This window comes from Drosophila serrata, unplaced genomic scaffold (assembly GCF_035046125.1).
Source record: "Drosophila serrata isolate PLE 108 unplaced genomic scaffold, ASM3504612v1 contig_187, whole genome shotgun sequence".
NCBI lineage: Eukaryota > Metazoa > Arthropoda > Insecta > Diptera > Drosophilidae > Drosophila > Drosophila serrata.
Genome location: NW_028257085.1, coordinates 150447 through 171478, shown reverse-complemented (window position 1 = coordinate 171478; position 21032 = coordinate 150447). Strand labels below are relative to the sequence as shown.

General features: G+C 36.5%; 1 protein-coding gene and 1 pseudogene across 1 annotated transcript; one reads left to right on the top strand and one right to left on the bottom strand.

Moving 5' to 3' along the window:
* Window positions 1-7126: 7126 nt before the first annotated feature.
* On the bottom strand, window positions 7127-9241 carry LOC147644317 (uncharacterized; annotated as a pseudogene).
* A 167-nt stretch (window positions 9242-9408) lies between these two features.
* LOC147644316 (uncharacterized) lies at window positions 9409-20789 on the top strand. Its single transcript, XM_086829182.1, has 4 exons — window positions 9409-9601; window positions 10685-10753; window positions 20639-20724; window positions 20778-20789. The coding sequence occupies exons 1-4, from the start codon at window positions 9409-9411 to the stop codon at window positions 20787-20789; spliced, it is 360 nt and encodes a 119-aa protein (XP_086685308.1).
* Window positions 20790-21032: the final 243 nt, after the last annotated feature.

Below are 21032 nucleotides of genomic sequence, written 5' to 3'. Positions count from 1 at the left end.
AAGACCTTATTGAATCTGTTCAGAAACATTTTCTTTTGTTTGCTCTACGAGAATTAAGCTGGGACCCACACCCTAAAGAATCTTCGAACCTGCCACGGTATGATGTTCATGATTTAACTTATTAACGGACAAATTTGCTCCACATATCTTATAAGAAAATTAAGACTCTCTGTCCCGGTCAGGCCATCTCGTCATTTTCGTGTAATAGCTCTTAATATGTGTAAGACGAACCTTGACGAACATAATCAGTGTTCTATGTGCCATGTAAAATAATTATTATTTTATGTTACATGTTGAACTGTCCATCGAAACAAATGTGCTTAATATGTTAAGACACCTATCCTTGTCTCTGCCCACCTGATGTGAGTCGGAGCACATCATTAAAAAACACTCAATTTTGTTGCGTAGAGTTCAGGGTATAGATTAATAATGGCAGATATATTGCTTTTTCGTTTATAAATGAGTAAATAAATAAATACCCTAATATATGCTCCGCAGCTGCAGGATCGCGGCCACGGTAGCACACGATCGTTTTTTCTGTTCCTAAATTCCTAAATACTTAATTCTAGAGCTCTGAGTGAAAAGCTCGCTCCCGAGATTAAATTGTTGTTGCTTTATGTATTACAATCGCAGTTTCAGCCGGTCGCCAGACCGCCTGGATATGGTTCGGTTCTCTGGAGATGGGTGGTGCCCGATATAACCCGGAGATATCACAGGATGGGCGTGGGTGTCATAAATGCCACCAATTGTGTCCGAAAATATTATTTAAATTGCTTTGTTTACCAGACGACCAGAACTACGTTTCGCGGAAGCTCTGCGTTGCGGCTGAACATCGGCTCCAGGAATGCCACGATACCCTAAATGCTGGAGACCTGGGCATCCGGAAAACAATTGCGAGCATTTTCCTAGAATTATTACACTCCCGGCATGTTGCACGATTGAGGGAAATATTCCAATTCGAAGAAACCAAACTGCAGGAGGTCAGCCGTCACCAAGGATGGCCCCACGACTTGCGTCGCCGGGCCTGGAAACCCACCGTGGGATCGGTTGTCCTCGTACGGCAGCATCATCTCCCGAAGGCCGCCGAAGAATTTGCTGCAAAACTGCCCCCCCCCCCAGTTTGACGGGTCCAACAAAGTAGTCGCGCTCCCTCACCCTACCTCTTCAGTATCCGCCTGTTTGACCTTAAAGAGTTTATTGTTCCCCCCGCAAGTAAAACCGGCGCAGAAGATAACGACACAGTGGAGGACAACACCGGCGACCATCCCGGGACCTGCAACCGACGACCGCCGACCAACAAAATCAGCGAGGGGTGATCTTAAGTTCTCCAATGCCACGTTGTATCTCCCGCGTATACTAAGAGCCCTGTTCAAACCAAAGCCCACTCTAGGAGATTCCTTTTTTACTACTCCCCTATAGGACACTAATGCTAAGTTTAAAGAGTCGAATTTCAGCAAGTTTTCTTCTCTCCACAGTTCCGACGACAATATGAAAACAATCGCCATGTACGGCGTACCCGAGAGCTTCGAACAGTCATGCCCGACGGGGACGCTCCAGAAAGGAGACCTCAGACGAGCACCTTCATCACTTTGTCGGCCGGCACCATAGACATCCTGATGGAACATATGAACCCAAAATTCCCAGTGCTGAGGACGGGTACTATAAGGCGACGTTGAAGCCGTCAGGAGATGCGTGTTCGTTTCACACGCCCCTGCCATGAGGCGCACAAATACCGAGTAGACTTGTCCCCGACAGGGAGTCGGCTCTTTATTTTAATTATTATCTAGTTCCAAAGGTTTGACTTATTTATGACCATAGTAAAGAAAAAGGCCATAAGTTTTGGGATATAGGGTTCGTAGATCTTAGCTTTGGCAATGTCGGTACTGAAGCCCAGGTCTTCTTCCCGCGAGAGAAGCATCAATAGGGAGGCCGATCTACACCGGATATGAACTGGTTTGCGGAACCAAAAAGTTCACGCGAAGTATAATCCCAAAAAGGATCCATATTTCCGGCCTCTTGAAGAGACAAGCAACGAGAATGCCGCGGGGTATGCCCCAGAGCCAGCGGCACACTACGGTTCGGATATTGAGTGGGTCCAACTGATCCGCACCACAAATCGATTTACCCTGATCGAGGCCCCGTTTCGACAGACGCCGGATCCCGTCGTGACGTTTCCAGCGCCCCCGTGTGACTATGCCTTATGGGCCCCGACGAGGCGTTGAGGTAAAGGAGGTAAAGGAGGCCACCTCAGCCTATCCGTTCTCGCCAGCACTCCCAGTCTTTCCCGGCAGGAAAGGGACTCGCCAAGAGTTCCCCACGTCAGCGATGACAATGCCGTCGAAATGGCCCCCCCCCCGTGACTGACGACCCAACCGCCAGCTCGAGGTTCCCCGTCGCCACTGAACCCCGTACTGAACTCCAGTTTCCCACCGGCAAGGCGATGCAGTGAGAATCAGAGTCCAGCCACAGCGAGGCGGAGACCAGATCGAAATTTCGGCACCGCTTACGTCCTGATGGAACACATGCACCCTGTGCTGGAGGACCGCACAACTGCCGCCATCTTAGATCCAGACAACGAGTACGGACACTACCAGGCGACACTGAAGCCGTCAAGAGAGACGTGTGTCCGTTGCACCCCAAAAGTAGGAGGAGGATATGGCTGCGTATGAGATCTATCCCGGCCAGAAGACTACGTTACAGGTCAATACTCAGTAGACTACAAGCTGTCACCTTTTAGTACCGAAATTTCTTCCACGTCCAATTCTTACTCTTCAGTTCCAGTCACCTTGGATTCCGGCCTGAATGAAGCCGGACTGGAAAAAACTGTTGACTGAATATACGTTTGTTTATTTTTTTTTTTTTTTTTTTTGATAATTATCTTAAAAAATAAAATCTTGAAGTCTAGCGTAATTTATTTTATGACGACGGCGGAAGCACAGTAAAGATCTCTCGCTCTTTGCGAATTACGTTGTTAAGATAAGTTCTAAGTACAAGCGTTGGAAGTAGGAACCAAAATTGGTCTCCGCTTTTTTTTATTTATAATAAACCAAATACAAAATTCATGGCCGGGTCGACAAAAGTGGTAAATTAAAAATTGACATTGACATTGAAGGTGACATTGACACATACAAAAACAAGGGGCAATTAATAAGTACAATTAAAATAAGTAGTTTTTTTTCTGTTCATTGCAAAAAAAATAAAAAAAATATTGTTGTATTATGAACAAGAAAGGAAGCTAACTTCGGCACGCCGAAGTTTATATACCCTTGCAGATAGAACTTTGATGACTTGGAATCCAGACAATATAAATTATATATATTGAGCTTAAAAAACAAGAAAGGAAGCTAACTTCGGCACGCCGAAGTTTATGTACCGTTGCATAAGAGCTTCAAGGACTAGGAATCCAAACAAATTTAAATTATATGTATTTATGTTTAAAAACAATGAAGTAATACCTGCTTTCATTTCATTCACCTATACATATAATATGCAGTTTTACATTCACAGATTTGCATTTTTCCTCTACATCAAACGATCGTTTGCATGGCACCAATGTGATATAGTCGTCCGATTTTCATGAAATTTAAAACAAAACTTAAGACTAATATATGGGGATATATTTTATAAATGGTTATACCTCAAATTTGGTGAAAATCTGTTGAAAACTGAAAACGTTATAATTTTTAATTGTATTAATTTCTAGATCGTTCCTATGCGAGATATATGATATAGTAGTCCGATTTTCACAAAATTTTACACAAAGTTTTATAATAATACTAGCTGTACCCTGCCACGTTTCTCTGTGGCATATTGTAGTTCAGAGGGCACTTCTGAATACATCAATGTTCCGGCAAAATCATCTTCCTGGCATAAGGTGAAGAAGGCAGTCAGAGTTGTCGCTGGCGGATTCAGGACTCTTTCTTGCACATTTCTTTCTGTGAAATAGATACGTTGACCATTCTCCAAATGGACTGCCAAGTGAACTAAAGCTGGATAGCGTTCATGAATGGGGAACGAACAAATTCTCCATGCAACCTCGTTGCTGCTTTTGTATCTTCCAGCCCGGAATTGACATATTTCATCGACAACTCGTACTGCATTGCTGTCCCCATTTTCTGCCTGAACACCAAAAACTGCCATATCGCTGCCTTTATTCACGTACTTGCAGATATATTTAATCGATTTCACGGAATTGCAATATTCTACGTTGATGTGCGCTTTGTATGATTTTGACAATAGTGGTGAGTATGGAACCACCCAACGATTGTCTACCTCAATATCACCAATTCTCATGTTTAAAGTTGCCGAAGTCCCTCCATCTTCAGTTGACCGTCTCCTATACAGAGGATATCCATCGTCCCCTGTTACGGTGTTGGCTGTAAATGCTCGAGGATATCGCTTGGAACACTTCCCGTCTACCATGCATGGTGAACTTCGGTTGAGGGTACCACATGGGCCATGGATCATGTTCTTGATGACAACTGCATGCAAATCTGTATCAACCTCTGCCCGTGGAATCTCAGCGCATATTACATTGTCAATTTCGTCTGGAGTAATTTTATCATACAGCCAAATCAGTATGTGCGCATGCGGCAATCCTCTCTTCTGCCATTCTACTGAATACATCCAGCACCGCTCAGATCCCAAAACTCCATGTTTCACAATGAAATCCATCAGTGACTTGAGCTTTTGTCTAAAAACACGGGCTGTGATGTCATGCCTATCCCTATATGATTGTCCAGGAAATAACAGCTGAACTATCTCGTCCCAAGCTGGATTGCATGTGAAGGTGATAAATAAGTCTGGACGGCCGTAGCAACGAACATATGCCTGGGCATCTTGAGCATATTCATGCATGTGGCTCGGACTACCTATGTATGAGGATGGCAAAATCGTGAGCTTTCCAACGTTGGTTGTATTACGGTCATTCATCACAGCATCCTGCAAATGGATATATTCCTCGGACCGAAGTTTCTTCTGATTCAATCGGAGGAACAGCAAACGTTGTTTCAATTTTTGCATACATATCGACAATGTACTGATGAAACAACTGACGACATTTCAATATATGATTGCAATCGGTCCTCCGAACCATTAACCTGTATGAGTAAAAGTTCATCGCGCAGCCGCGTCTCTCGGATGGAGGCCCGTTCTTCGTCAGTCATATTCGTAATCTTACGTCTTTTTGCTTCTGTATTGCGAATACGACGACCCAATCTCGACTTCTTTGGTGGCATGACTTCGTTTCTTACTGAACCTGAACAAAAAATAAAATTTGTATCTCCAATTTCTTCTTTCAATATGTTTTTAATGTTTGACAGGAAATGCTTTGATTTGCTTGTAGAGGGCGCAGCAGTAGGGGCACGGGGAAACGCTAAAAAAAATAGATATATTCGCCACCGCAGATAAGCTATCAACATCAAAAGTAGTCAATAACCGAGCTGGAACCTCAACGCATGTTGTGTAAAAATTTGGGCTTAAACGGTTCAGAACTTTTCGAGTCTATGAAGGATGTAGACACGAACAGAGCATTTTTATATATATAGATGAAATGGATATAACTTGAGTTTGACAACAATCTGTTGAAAACTGAGAAAGTTATAATTATTAATGTTATTAATTTCCTGAACGTTTCTTTTGCAGCTATGTATATGATATAGTAGTTCGATTTTCATATATGTATGTAGCTTTACATAAAATTGTAGAATAATATGAAATGGCTATAGCTTAAGTTTGATAAACAGTTGTTAAAAACTAAAAAACTTTTAATTTTTAATTGTATTAATTTCTCGATCGTTTTACACAAAACTGTAGAATATTATAAAATGGCAAAATCTTAAGTTTTTACAATTTTTAATTGTATTAATTTCTCGATCGTTCCTATAGGAGATATAAGATATAATGGTCCGATTTTCATAAAATTTTACACAAATTTGTAGAGTAATATGAAACGACTACATCTGTTAAATTATGTTAATTCTATTAAAAACTGAAGAAGTTATAATTTTTAATTGTATTAATTTCTCGATCGTTCCTATGGAGCTATATGATATATAAAATACATACATACATAAAATGTTACACACAAAAGTAATGTAATATAAAATGGCTATATCTCAAATTTGATCATATTCTGTTGAAAACTGAAAATATTTTTTTGAAAAATTTTTCTATCATTCCTATGGCAGCTATATGATTATAGTCTTCTGATCCGCCCCTTTCCGACATATATACGAGTGAGAGTATATAGAAGACTAACTACAAAGTTTCATTCAGAGACTGAGAGACTAGTTTGCGTAGAAACGGACAAACAGACAGACGGACAGAGAGACATGACTAGATCGACTCGGCTGTTGGTGCTGATCAAGAATATATTGTAGTAGGCTAGCAGAGAGCCATCTATGTTAATCCTATGTTAAGAGATTAAAGATCATGTGAAACGGGAGAAGTGAAACATTCGGTTGAGTGAAGTGAAATAAAGAAGTACGAAATAAAATGCTCGGTTTAACCTTCCACAAATTCAGAAGTGGGATCAATCTACGAAATGAACGAAGTTAATTTAAACGGTTTTTCGGTCATTCAGCTGGAAAGGTGGCTATCAGCGTTGGGGCTGCCAACCCAAGGTATTAAAACCGAATTGATGGCGCATATAGGGCAAATACCACCTGAACAACAAGGTCAATTGCCAGAAGAGGAAGTCTGCCAGATAATTGGAGAGGATCAGACCGGTACCTCCAGCACCGGACCCCAACAGGTTGACTCCGAGACGGGAAATGCAACCCAATCATTGCAGGAAAGTGATGCCGAAAGTTTTTCAGACCACCGTGAACTTATACGAATCATCACACAACTGCGGGCCACACTCATTTCGCAAGAAAATGCGTTGCAACAAGCAAAAGCAGTGTTGGAGAAACATCGACAGTGATCACTATCGATGTTTTCGATAGTGATAGTTGAAAACATCGATAGTATCGATAGTTTAAATACAATTTTTTTTGTTTACAGAGATCATTTATTTTCAATTAAGTCCATATTTTTGTTAATAAATAACAACATATTAACGTTTTTAGCCTTCAAAAGGCTTCGTTTTTTTGAGATCAGTTCCCCAGCTTTGCTGAAGCACCTCTCAGACTCCCCACAATTTTTGGAGCTCCTTCATATTGTCTGGATTTCTCTAAAAAAAAAATATAATGATTAATTACACATGTTTTAATGTCGTAATAAACACTTACCTTCCAGTAATCAAGGGGGTCGGAGTTTTGCGCTTCGAGCGGCTTTTCAAAATATTGCCTAAGGCATATAATTGCATCGGCTTTATTTGACTGGATTTTGGCATCGAGTTTGCTTTGCATAAATTTAAACATGGCTGGTTGTGATTAGGGAAGCGAAGGCGTCTCTGGAGGAATTTTGGATTTCTCGCTGTAAACTTCAAGTTCCAGAGCCTTCCCTGCAATTTCAGCATTGGTATGCGTGGCGAAGCCTTCCTTTTTGTTGATCATATTGGCAAAGACGCTCAGGGAACCTTTTTTCAAATTTTCACACACTTCGATTGCAGCCTCCGATTTTAATTCTATGTTAATGTAGCAATGTGATGCTGCATTTCACAGATTGATGGGATAATGAGCGACGAAGTGGCATATTTATTTCCAGAAACTTGCACTGTTACATCATAAAATGGTCGAAAAAGGTTCGACAGATCCTTTAGTATATCCGTATCTTCGACGGATAATGTCTGCGGCGCTTTGGGAGTGCTTAATAGAACTGCATTTATAGTCATTCGTCAATAAAATTCGATCTATCATTAATAAAGCACTATTCCATCGAGTGGGCACTTCTTGGATAAGGCTGTATGGTTTTTCACAGTTCTGTGCTTCTTTAAATTTTGCAGTGGCCACAGTGCTACTTTTAAAAAAAGTCACAATTTTTTTTACATTTTTCCAAAATGTGCGAAATAGAATGAAACTTTAAGGCATCTTGCACCAACAAATTTATGGTGTGTGCGAAGCAAGGCAAATGCTTTTTTTAGAGTATCTCGCACGCTTTCTTCATTGAGTTGTCATTATCAGTCACTACCGTCACAACCTTATTCAATATTCCCCACTCTGACAAAATTGATTTTAGCGTGTCAGCTATATTTTTTGCTGCATGATTTGTCGGGGTAAGTAGTTTCTCAGTTGAGAATACAGCGCTCTTTAGCTTAAAGTTTGAATCGACAAAATGACAAGTCAGCGAGAGTTAACCATCATTTGCATTTGAGGTCCACCAATCTGTAGTAATCGAAAGGAACTCAACTTTTTCGAGTTCAGACTTTAGAGAAGACTTTAGTGTTTCGTACATTTTTGGGAGCTCAACGTCTCGGAAGTAACTTTTGCTTGGCAACACATATTTTGGATCCAAAGCAGATATGAGGTCTTTGAATCCTTTATCATTTACAACGCTAAATGGCTGAACATCAGTGGCAATCATGCGCATCACTTTGGCATTCAGCTCCATCTTTCGCGCAGACCCATTTGGGTACGAGTTTTCCGATTGGAAATATTTTTTTATAGCCGGCTCATTGTTATCTGCGTCATTTTTTTAATAATGCTGATGCATTCCCCTTAAATGATCATACAGGTTCGATGTATTGCCAGAAGTTTGGTATTGCTTACCGCAATAGTTGCACTTCGCATGCTTCTTGTCATTTAATTTTTTGAAGTGCTGCCAAACTTCCGACGACCCTCTTCCCCTTTTTAGCGGTTCTGGTGACGGCTGATTTTCCTTTTCTTTTTCCTTTGAACTGAAAATAAAAAAAAATTACACATATTAAAATATATTTTAACTTAGTGTACAGCACAACCAACAACATCACAACACGACGTACAGAAGCCGCGACATACAGAAGCGCGCGAATAACTCACACACACATTTGCATATACATACATATATGCAAATTCTCATGAAATTGCACTTACCTTTTACAAAACGATCCATTTTTAACTCCTCCACTGCCCACACAACTCCACACAACCCTGCCAAAACAATATCTATTTAAAAAAGATAGTGATCACTATCGATATTTCTCCAACACTATGCTAAGCTCTGTTCACTTTGGAGCAAAAACTATCGATAGCGCGACATTTGCGCTCGAAAGTGGGTGGATCACCTCAGGAACCTCGGTCAGATTTACAATCTTGACAGCGACAGTCTGCGGATGTTGCTCGTCAACAAACTGAGAGGCAACGCACAACGCTGGCTGCATGCCAACGCTACACGAATGCTGGATTCGTTTGAACGGCTGTGCGAGCAACTGATCGTGGCTTTTGGTGAAACGGCGTCGTCAGAAAATTTGAGCAACGCAAATGGAACAGGGATGAGCGTTTCACCATGTATTTCGAAGAGAAATTAATAATGTCCCAAACCATCAACATGGACACGGAGGAACTACTCGAGCATCTTATTGACGGAATCCCAACGGCGAGCTTGCGTGATCAAGCCCGCATCCAGAGATTCGCTGATCCTGAGCAAATGCTGCTGGCATTTGCCAACGTGCGCCTTCCACAAGCCGGAAACTATGCCACGAAGAAGTCGACACCGGAGACGTCGGAGGCCAACAACTTGCGCTGCACTATGTGGAATATGACCCGTTTTCGTGGTCAAAATTAAAATTTTTGAAATTATTAACATTTTTTACTGCTGGTTTCTTATATAGTTATGGTTATGACTATAGGAAGCTATTTTAGAAAAGTGGGAGTGTCAACGCCCCCCTCGGCCCACAGAAATCGAACAAATCTAATATTTAAAGCCATTTTCAAGTTAGAGACCCCAATTTTGGAACACAGGCTGATTTTCTTATTTTAAATGTGTCCTGTAAATTTGGTTCAGATCGGATAATAAATGTAGAAGTTATTTAAGAACATCATTATGTTTGGTTTTATTATTCTACATATTAATTATTAACTTCATCATTGTCATCAATTTCATTATTATTATAAAAAAATATGTATTGTCGTCTTCCATAACGTCGATATCAGTTTTAACGATTAAGAAAATCTTATATTCTGCGGAGTTTGATTATTCCACAATATATTTCCGGAGAAATTGAACCTCCCTTGCTTACGCCAAACTAATAGCAGTTCTGCATTTCTGACCAAGATGTTGCTCCATAATAATTCAAATTACGCAAAAGACCGCAAAAAACGCACAATGAGCCTATATATTTTGAATTCAGAATTGACAAACCTACAAAATGTATATGGACACTCGCTGATACAATTTGAACCTTTTTTTAAAACCCTTTGGAAAGTTCAACTTTATTTCCAAAAGTGACAAATGGACACCACTTGCTAAATGTACAAATTTTTAGAAAAATACGAAAGCAACACGCAACATATTAGTATCAACACATAGTAATAACCTGAAGAATTAATATTCAGTTTGAATTAGGTTATTTAATGATTTTATGTCAGAGATATGCCAATTTGAAACTGCACCGCAAAGTCAACTTATAAGACAGCCCGTGGTGTTCGCTTGCAACAGCTGACTTTAACAGCTGTTATTTTAACATTGAACTGTTAAGTTAACATTTTGGGTATGTAACATAGCAGTTTGATCAATTCATAACATGATATCATTGAAAATACGCAAATTTGGATACTTGCGAAAAATGAGTTTTGGCCACGAAAACGGGTCAAATTCCACATAGTGCGCTGTAGGAACTGCAACTCCAAGAGCCATTTTGCGAAGGACTATCGCAAACCAACAAGGCCACCAGGATCCTGCCAAAGATGTATAAGTATAAGATTAGTAACGCCATACGATTTTTTTTGCACATGATTTTTTCGTGCTGGCTTTTGAAGTGGCTCCAGGCTCTCTCGCACTTCGTACAAAAGCCCGCGAGAGAGCGCTCTAGAGCCAGCCGCTCTCTCGTGCCAGCAGCTCTCTCATACGCATACAGCAACATGGCGTGCCTCAAAATACCGATTTCGCGGTTGAATTTATTACAAATTTGTACATTTATTTTATTTTATTTTTATAATTTATGAATATATTTATTTATATATATATATATATATATATATATATATATATATATATAGTGACATATTCACAAATTCAGCTATGTTCCAAGAAATATGAATCTGCAGCGTAGGCGATCCCACGCTGAACCAATGTAAACAATCCACATCCGGAGCAAGCAATGCTCCTTCTCAATAACATAAATAATTCTTCAATCAATATCCCAAGCGGGCGATCTCGCTCCCCAACTCTTGTAAACAAAGGGCAGTAGAAGTAAGATTTTTGTCACAATAATTTAGTCTTAAGCTGAGATCAATTGAATAAAGACGTGAAGCGGAATATTCGTTTGTTTTAATTCAACTTAGCGTTGTCCTTAGTCAACTGACGGGACATTAGTTCGACTCACAAAACAGAAACACTTCACTGGCGCAGTCGGTAGGATACAAAAAGTGTCCGAAAAAAAAGAACCTCGAGTGAAAAATAAATTAAATTTTATAATTCAGTTCTCGAACAATAATTACGCAAAACGTTTTAAAACACTTCAACTTGGATTATAATTCCAATTCGGTTGTCCAACAAAAAGTGGAAGAACAAAACAAAACAAAAACACAATAAGTCCAACGGCACCTAAAAGTTAATAACAACAAATAAATTTTAAGAAAATTAATTTAAACAAACACTTCAACTTTAAAAAGTGAAATAAAAAATAAACTAAAATAAATTTTTATTTTACTATAACAACAAATTTACTGTAACAATGGCACAACCAGTTATCGCCGCACCCCAAATCGTTGCACTAAGCGACAACAACCTTGCTGAAGCTCGTCGGCAACTAAAAGACATCATGCCTTTTAAGGGTGATCCAGAAACTCTCTACACTTTCGTCAGCAGAGTAGACTATGTAATTTCACTCTACCAAACTAACGATGTGCGACAACAGAGGATTCTTCTTGGAGCCATCGAAAGAAACTTGGACGGACACGTAACACGATCATTGGGCCTTCCGAACATTGAAGATTGGCCTACCCTTAGATCGAGACTAGTTGCAGAATTTAAACCCCAAACACCGAACTACAAACTACTGGAGAACTTCAGGGAGACACCTTACAAGGGAAATCTGAGAGCATTCTGCGAAGAAGCAGAAAGACGACGTCAAATACTAATTTCGAAATTGCATCTAGAAGGTAACCAGCCAGACTTTCTTATTTATCTTCAGGCGATTAAAGATTCCATTAAAATATTGATCAGAAAATTACCAATACAATTATTCACTATTTTGGCTCATCATAACATTGAAGACTTAAGATCATTAATCACTATCGCACAAAATGAGGGAATATATGAAGAACATGTTAATTTTGAATTAAATAAAATTCCAGAAAATCGTAATAAAAACTCAAACCCTAATCAAAATTCTAAGCCACACAAATTCAATACAAATACACAAACCCAATATCGACCAAGTTACCCACAATATTCTCAACCATTCCAACCTAATTTTAATCAATACACACAATCGTTTAGACCCACCTATACACAACAGATACCTAACAACCAAACTATGTGGCCAAATCATTTCGGACCCAACCAATACATGAACACACAACCATTTACTCACAAAAATCTTTTTCCACAATATTCAAATAAAATTCAAAATCCTCAAACAGCACATTTTAAAGGAAATACATACCCTCAACAACAACAACCCTCTACATCTAAAAATACTAACTTTCCGGTTACCAAACGAATAAGACCATCGGACAGTGAACAAACCAAAATATCTATTGACGAATTAAGATTTCAAGACGCACACGAACACGAATACGAAGAAATACAACCTAATTATTATGAACAACAGTATTATGACCACAATCAATACCATAGGTTGATTAATGAACAACAACAGCAACAACAGGTCCAATACACCCAAAATAAAGATGAACAAAATCTAAATAGCTCAGAACCAAACGAAAATTTTCGGTTAACAGCCCCGGACAACACCAATACATAGAAATAGCATACAAAGGTTGCACATACAATTGCCTTATAGACACAGGATCCAATAAAATCAATAAAAATATATTTTGCCTTCCTATTCAAAATACTATATGTGAAGTTTTGACATCAAATGGCCCCATTACATTGAACAATTTAATTATTTTACCCAGCAATAGTATTTTTAAAACAACTGAACCATTTTATGTACACAATTTTTCTAATAATTATGATATACTAATTGGCAGAAAATTGTTGAAAAATGCACAATCAATTATAAATTACAAAAATAGTACAGTTACCCTTTTTGATAAAACATATAAATTAATAACTTCAAAGTCAGAAAAGAACCAAAATTTTTATATCCAAAAGCCAATAGAACCAATTAAAAAATCACCTTAGGCATCAACAAAAAAAATTGATTTCGGATTATTTCGATTAGATCACCTAAATCAGGAGGAAACTTCGAGGTTGAAAGGTTTTTTAAATAAATTCAAAAATCTTCAATATGAAGAAGGAGACAATCTAACATTTACAAATACCATTAAACACGTACTAAATACAACACATAACTCCCCAATTTATTCAAAACAGTACCCACTTGCTCAAGCTCACAAATTGAAGTTGATAACCAAGTACAGGAAATGCTTAATCAGGGATTAATTAGGGAAAGTAATTCACCATACAATAGTCCTACCTGGGTAGTACCCAAAAAACCTGATGCATTATCAAGAATTAAAATTGAAGAAAATCACCATAGTGAAGTTACTCAACATAGTGCAGAAGAAGATAATAGTAACCTAATTCATTTAACAGAAAAACCAATAAACTATTTCAAAAAACAAATAATTTTCATTAAATCCGATAACGATAAAGTAGAGCATTCAACAATATTCGGTAACTCCATTACAACAATCCAATATAATGTAATGACACTCGACAAAGCCAAACAAATTTTACTTGATCATTTTATTCATAGAAACATTACCATTCATATTGAAAGCGATGTAGATTTTGAAATCATTCAAAGAGCACACAGAGAAATTATTAATACCACTTACACTAAAGTAATTCGCAGCCTCCACTTATTAAAGAATGTTTGTTCATACGCCGAATTCAAAGAAATTATACTTCAATCACATGAAAAACTTTTACATCCAGGTATACAGAAAATGACTAAATTATTCAAAGAAAATCACTTTTTTCCAAATAGCCAACTATTAATTCAGAATATAATAAATGAATGCAACATATGCAATTTGGCTAAAACAGAACACAGAAATACCAAAATGCCTCTTAAAATCACACCCAACCCTGAACATTGTCGAGACAAATTTGTGGTAGATATTTATTCATCTGAGGGAAAACATTACATCAGTTGCATTGACATTTATTCAAAATTCGCTACACTTGAACATATGTTATTAAATCAAAGGATTGGATAGAATGCAGGAACGCACTAATGCGCATTTTTAATCAGTTAGGTAAACTCAAATTACTAAAAGCAGACAGAGACGGAGCTTTCACCAGCTTGACTCTAAAGCGATGGCTTGAAGCAGAAGGAATTGAATTACAACTTAACATGGCAAAAACCGGTGTAGCAGACGTCGAAAGACTACATAAGACAATAAATGAAAAAATCCGAATAATCAACTCATCCGATGATGAAGAAGTAAAATTAAGCCAGATAGAGACAATTCTTTACACATACAATCATAAAATAAAACATGACACCACTGGACATACACCTGCTCAAATATTCTTATACGCTGGACATCCAATATTAAATACTCAAAATATTAAAGAAAGGAAAATAGATAAAATAAATGAAGATCGACAGGAATTTGACATTGACACTAGATACAGAAAAGGTCCACTTCAAAAGGGAAAATTAGAAAATCCATTTAAAGCAAATAAAAACAAGAATGGAAGCTAACTTCGGCACGCCGAAGTTTATATACCCTTGCAGATAGAACTTCTATGACTAGGAATCCATATAATATAAATTATATATATTTGTGTTAAAAAACAGTGAAGTAATACCTGCTTTCATTTCATTCACCTATACATATTATATTTGCAGTTTTACATTCACAGAATTGCATTTTTCCTCTACATCAAACGATCGTTTGTATGGCACCTATATGATATAGTCGTCCGAATTTTATGCCACAAAATTTAAGACTTATATAGAATGGCTATACCTCAAATTTGATGAAAATCAGCTGAAAACGAAAAAAGTTATAAATTTAATTGTATTAATTTCTCGATCGTTCCTATGGGAGCTATATGATATAGTAATCCGATTTTCATAAAATTTTACACAAAATTTTAGAATAATATGAAATGGCTATATTTCAAATTTGATTAAATTCTGTTGAAAACTAAAAATGTTATCGCCACCGCGATTGTCAATCTTCCGACAACAGCCACCGCCATTCTCATTCCTCTCAATTTTCTCGATCGTTCCTATGGGAGCTATATGATATATAAGTCCGATTTTCATAAAATTTTACTTAAAATTGTAGAATAATATGAAATGGCTATATCTCAAATTTGATCAAATTCTGTTGAAAACTAAAAATTTTATAATTTTTTTTGTAAAACTTTTCCGATCATTCCTATGACAGCTATATGATATAGTCGTCCGATCCGGCCCGTTCCGACATATATACGAGTGAGAGTATATAGAAGACTAACTGCAAAGTTTCATTCAGATAGCTTCAAAACTGAGAGACTAGTTTGCGTAGAAACGGACAGACGGACAGACGGACAGACGGACATGGCTAGATCGACTCGGCTGTTGATCCTGATCAAGAATATATATACTTTATATAGTCGGAGGTGCCTCCTTCACTGCGTTGCAAACTTCTGACTGAAATTAAAATACCCTGCAAGGGTATAATGTAGAAAAAATAGACGAAGACCATTACAAAATTATTAATCGAAATAGGGAAACCCAATACTACAAAACACAATTTAAGAAACAAAAGAAAACTAATACCGTTAAACTTCCAAAGGAATCTTCTGTACGATGATGTTATTTCTATTATTCACTTTTTAACCCAAAGTTACTCAATTACGACAAACTAGAACGCATTAACAGCCAAAATATACTTTTAATCAAAACATCTACGTGGATTGACTACAAAAATAACGAATTGTTACTTATTTCACATATCCCTATTAACCACAAAACCATTAACACCATTAAAATAATTCCCTATCCCGACCATAATGGATATCAGTTAGACTATTCAGATCAACAATCATATTTTGAAGATAAGAATAAAATTTATAATCAAGACAATAAAGAAGTTAATAATGAATGCATTAAAAATATAATTAAGCGTAAAAATCCAATTTGTAATTTTATACCAACTCCTACAAAAGAAATGATTCAATATGTAGAACCAAATATTATACTTACATGGAATCTAACTGAAACTACAATCGAACAAAATTGTCAAGAATTAAATGGCGATATTAAAATAAATGGAAGCAAAATTATTAGAATAAAACAATGTAGAGTTAAAATTGGAAATGTTATTTTAAGCGAAAATTCATTACGTCCAGAATTTGATTTAACAGCATTGTATTCACCGATTAATGTAACTAAGATAAAAATAGTAGAACATAATGACGTTTTAAAACTAATTTCAGAAAATAATACCACACTTTACGTAATTATAATATTAGTAGTTATCGTTCTTATTATTTTTGTTGTCCTATCAAAATTGTATACACAAAATTCACTTACCTTTTTATATACAAAATTTAGAAAACAAGCAAAAAATAATCAAGAACCACAACAAGAATTAGAACCGGCACAAAATCAGTTGCCTGCATTGTACCCTGAAATGCCAACCCAATCATAGGCAACCCTTGTAAGGGGAGGGAAGTGACATATTCACAAATTCAGCTATGTTCCAAGAAATATGAATCTGCAGCGTAGGCGATCCCACGCTGAACCAATGTAAACAATCCACATCCGGAGCAAGCAATGCTCCTTCTCAATAACATAAATAATTCTTCAATCAATATCCCAAGCGGGCGATCTCGCTCCCCAACTCTTGTAAACAAAGGGCAGTAGAAGTAAGATTTTTGTCACAATAATTTAGTCTTAAGCTGAGATCAATTGAATAAAGACGTGAAGCGGAATATTCGTTGTTTTAATTCAACTTAGCGTTGTCCTTAGTCAATTGACGGGACATTAGTTCGACTCACAATATTAAAACACTTCACTATATATATATATATATATATATATATATATATATAAATATATATATATAAATATTATTTCTAAGTCAATTGAATTAAATAATTATAAATACATATATAAATATGAATTTAAATGGTATTTTTTGTTATTATAATAATAATATTTAATATATGTATATATTTAATAATTCAAATATATAATATACATACATATTTATATATTCTGTATGTACATATTATGTAAATAACCCATTTTTAGTATTTGATATGAAAATAAAATTTAGTTACATGATTTTCTGTAATTCAAATTTATTTGATTTGCGCGCCCGGGCAAGAAAAGCTCGAGCAAGAAAAGCGCGCCAATTCTTTGTATTCCCCCTTTTGTTTCTCTTCTTGCGATCGCTAAAGGCCTACATCGGCATAGAGTGGCGATTAATAAGATTATTAATTATTCAAACGCTTTGTTATCAAAAAAAAAATCTAACCCGTTGCATTTGTGACATAAACTATAATAAATGAGTGTAAAAATTGTGCAAATAAGTGGTATAAATAGCAAATTACAACTTTTTTCGTTGTTTCGGAACTTTGCGCGCCAATTTTACGTGCTGCTGCTATTGACACAGGTTTGAGTTTTAGCATTATTTGTTGTTTAGTTGTTAAAAATAAGGCCATTTAAAAGCCCTTATGACAATGGCAGATAAAAAGAGAGCACAAATCAGTGGAAACAAGTGCAGCCTGCCCCACTGCCAAAAATCTAAGCGCGATTTCCCCGCCCTTAAATTGTTCAAATTTCCAGAAAAAGACCCAGAAATTCTAATGAAATGGGCAGAAAAATGCAATTTTAGTGAGGATTTTGTGGCGAACACTTCATCACTGTTTTTATGCCAAGATCATTTCTGCCCAGATGATATTGGGATAAAATATCTGAGGCGAGGAACAATCCCAGATTGCAATCTAGTAATAGATTACAGTTGTGATAATGCTGAAACAGATTTTAATGCTGTAAGCTTCCCTCCACTAAAAAGACGCCGCTCACAGTCACCTGTTGAAATTTGTCGTCAGTGCCATAAAAGCATAAAAACTTTAAAATGTTTCCAAAAGAAATATTTTGCCTTCAGGAAATTGTCTGATGATAGACAAATAAGAATAAAGAAGCTGCAAAAAGAAAATTCGAATTTAAAACGAAAGGTGATTAGGTTAGAAGCAAAGACGCAAAAAAACCTACTTTCTGAAATTGAGAAAATGAATTTAACTGGAAACGAAAAGATATTGGCGAAAATGCTTCTAAAAGAAAAAAAGGGAACAAATATGAGATGGAATGATTCCGAAAAGTTGTTGCTCAGAGCATTTATTACAGGTCGACGTCAACATATGTATATGTTTTTAAGGGACTCTTTGGAATTAAATCTTCCCAGTCCATCGTCTCTGCAAAAGTGGAACAGCATAAAAAAATTACAGCCGGGAGACAACGAATGTTTGTACTCAGCCCTTAAAGACACTATTAAGGAAATGACAGAATCTGAAAAAGAATGCATAATAACATGTGATGAAGTTGCAATAAAAATAAATTTAACATACAATTCCTCAGTTGACGTAATTGATGGCTTAGAGCATTTACTTGAACGCTCAGATAAAATGGGAAGCCACATTTGCGTATTTGTTATAAGGGGTATTTTAAAAAAATGGAAATTTATATTGAACTATTTTGTGGCAGAAACAAACATTAAAGGAGAATGCCTTAAAAGGCTTATTCATAAAAACATTAATATTGCTGAAAATATTGGGTTCAAAGTAAGGGGTGTTGTGTATGATCAAGGAGGTAACAATAGAAAATGTACCTCGTTACTTGAAGTCACGAATGAGAAACCTTACTTTAGCTTCAATAATCAGAAATATTATATGTTTTATGACATTCCGCATCTTTTCAAATCAATAAGAAATAACTTACTAAAAGCTAAGTTTGAAACCCCTGATGGAATAGTTGATTTCGATGTTATACGAGAGGTATACGAATTAGAGCAGGGATCAGTAACGAGAATGACTAAATTAACAAAAAGTCACGTTAATCCAAATAGATTTGAGCTTATGCGGGTATGTTTGGCGACACAGACATTTAGTCACACTGTTTCTGCGGCAATTAAAGCTTGTAATCAAAACAAGCAGCTCCAACGAAATAGTTCAGAAGTGGCAGCCTCTACTGCTGCATTTGTATAAAGAGTTAATGATTACTTTGATTGCCTGAATAGCAGAGTATTAACTGACAAAAACCCCATGAAATGTGCACTGCGAATTGATAATATGGTTTGAAACAAACTGAAGGAAATGCAGGAATACCTAAAGAACGTTAAATACCAAGGAAATAATATATATTGTCTTGATGGCTTGCTCCAAACTACTGAGGCTATGTTTGGACTCGTTAAAGATCTTTTTAAAGACCACTCGGATCATTTTTTCTTCTTGACTAGTCGAGTTAACCAGGATCCGCTAGAAAATATATTTGCGTGCGTTCGTGCAAAAGGTGGTAACTGCAGAAACCCTTCAGTTAATGAATTTAATATAATAATAGCCAAACTAATATCTTTGCATATTTTTAAATTTTCCCAAAAGACAAATTGCGAATCAGATGAGGATGTTATGTTGCCAGTAGAGTTTGATTCAATTATATATCAACCTGGCATTGAAAAGAAAGAAATACAGAAGCAAGAGTTTTCTGTATCATATTCAGAAATTATCCAAGACAATGAGAGGTACTTTGACAAAAATATGGATAATTTTTTGAGCAATACTGTACCCATTGAATTAACCTCGAGTAGATATTTTTGTGGATATATTGCAAAGGCATCGAGTTGTGATAATTGCAGATCGTTACTGATTAAAGAAGACGAGCAATTAACAGCTCCATCCGAGCTTTTTATACATGAAAAAAACTACTCGAGCGACTCGGACTTTGGAAAATTAAAAGCACCATCTGATATATTTTTTAATGTCTGCAAAATCCATATAAAGGTTTTTGAAAATATTTTCAAAAATAATAAACAACAAATTAATATTAGAAAATTTATTGTGGAACAATGCATTAAATGCACAAATGAAAGTATTGATTACTCATTATGGTTCGATAAAAATAATGAATGTTATGTGCATAAGATTGATCTCTTAAATAAACTTGTAAAAGTTTTACTTTTTAAGCATTGTAAATGGACTGTGATAGCTGATAAGCAGAAGAAGCATGCTAAGCTCAGTATTTTATGTAATAAATAATAAACGGCAATGATTTTTATGATTTGATAATGAATGTGGACTAGGTCTATTGGGGGTACCACAATAAATAAAACGCGCCAGAAAATCTACCTCTGTGGTGGTGTGGAAACGATTTAAACCAATATTTATTAGGAACTTAATATTAAGTTATAAAGTCTTTGATCCTGCTATGCTTGCGGTGAGATGAGCCATTTCGTAGGAGAATGCCGCCAACGAAAAAGTAACGGCAGCAACGTTAACAACTACGTAAGAAGATTAAGAGTTTTTTTTTATTGATTTTACTGTACCCATTATTGCAGAATGCCTCATAGACTCAGGAAACGCGATATCTTTCAATCCAAAATTCCATCTGAAGTATCATTGGGAAACGTGAACGAAATTTATCATTGTTTAAACAAGAGCCGACTTGAAATTTTTGGAAAAACTATCTGTTACGTTTTAAAAGGAAAAATAAAAATTAAATTTGAAATTATTGTTGTCGCTAATGAGTCAATGAAACACGATGCAATCCTAGGAAGGGATTTCATGGATCATTATGGTTTGTGCATAAATCT

Coding starts and splice junctions, on each gene's coding strand:
- LOC147644316 (XM_086829182.1), top strand. CDS start 9,409: ATGGACACGGAGGAACTACTCGAGCATCTTATTGACGGAATCCCAACG. Junction 9,602..10,684: donor GTCGGAGGCCAACAACTTGC/GCTGCACTATGT, acceptor AATTCCACATAG/TGCGCTGTAGGAACTGCAAC. Junction 10,754..20,638: donor CAAACCAACAAGGCCACCAG/GATCCTGCCAAA, acceptor TATAAAGTCTTT/GATCCTGCTATGCTTGCGGT.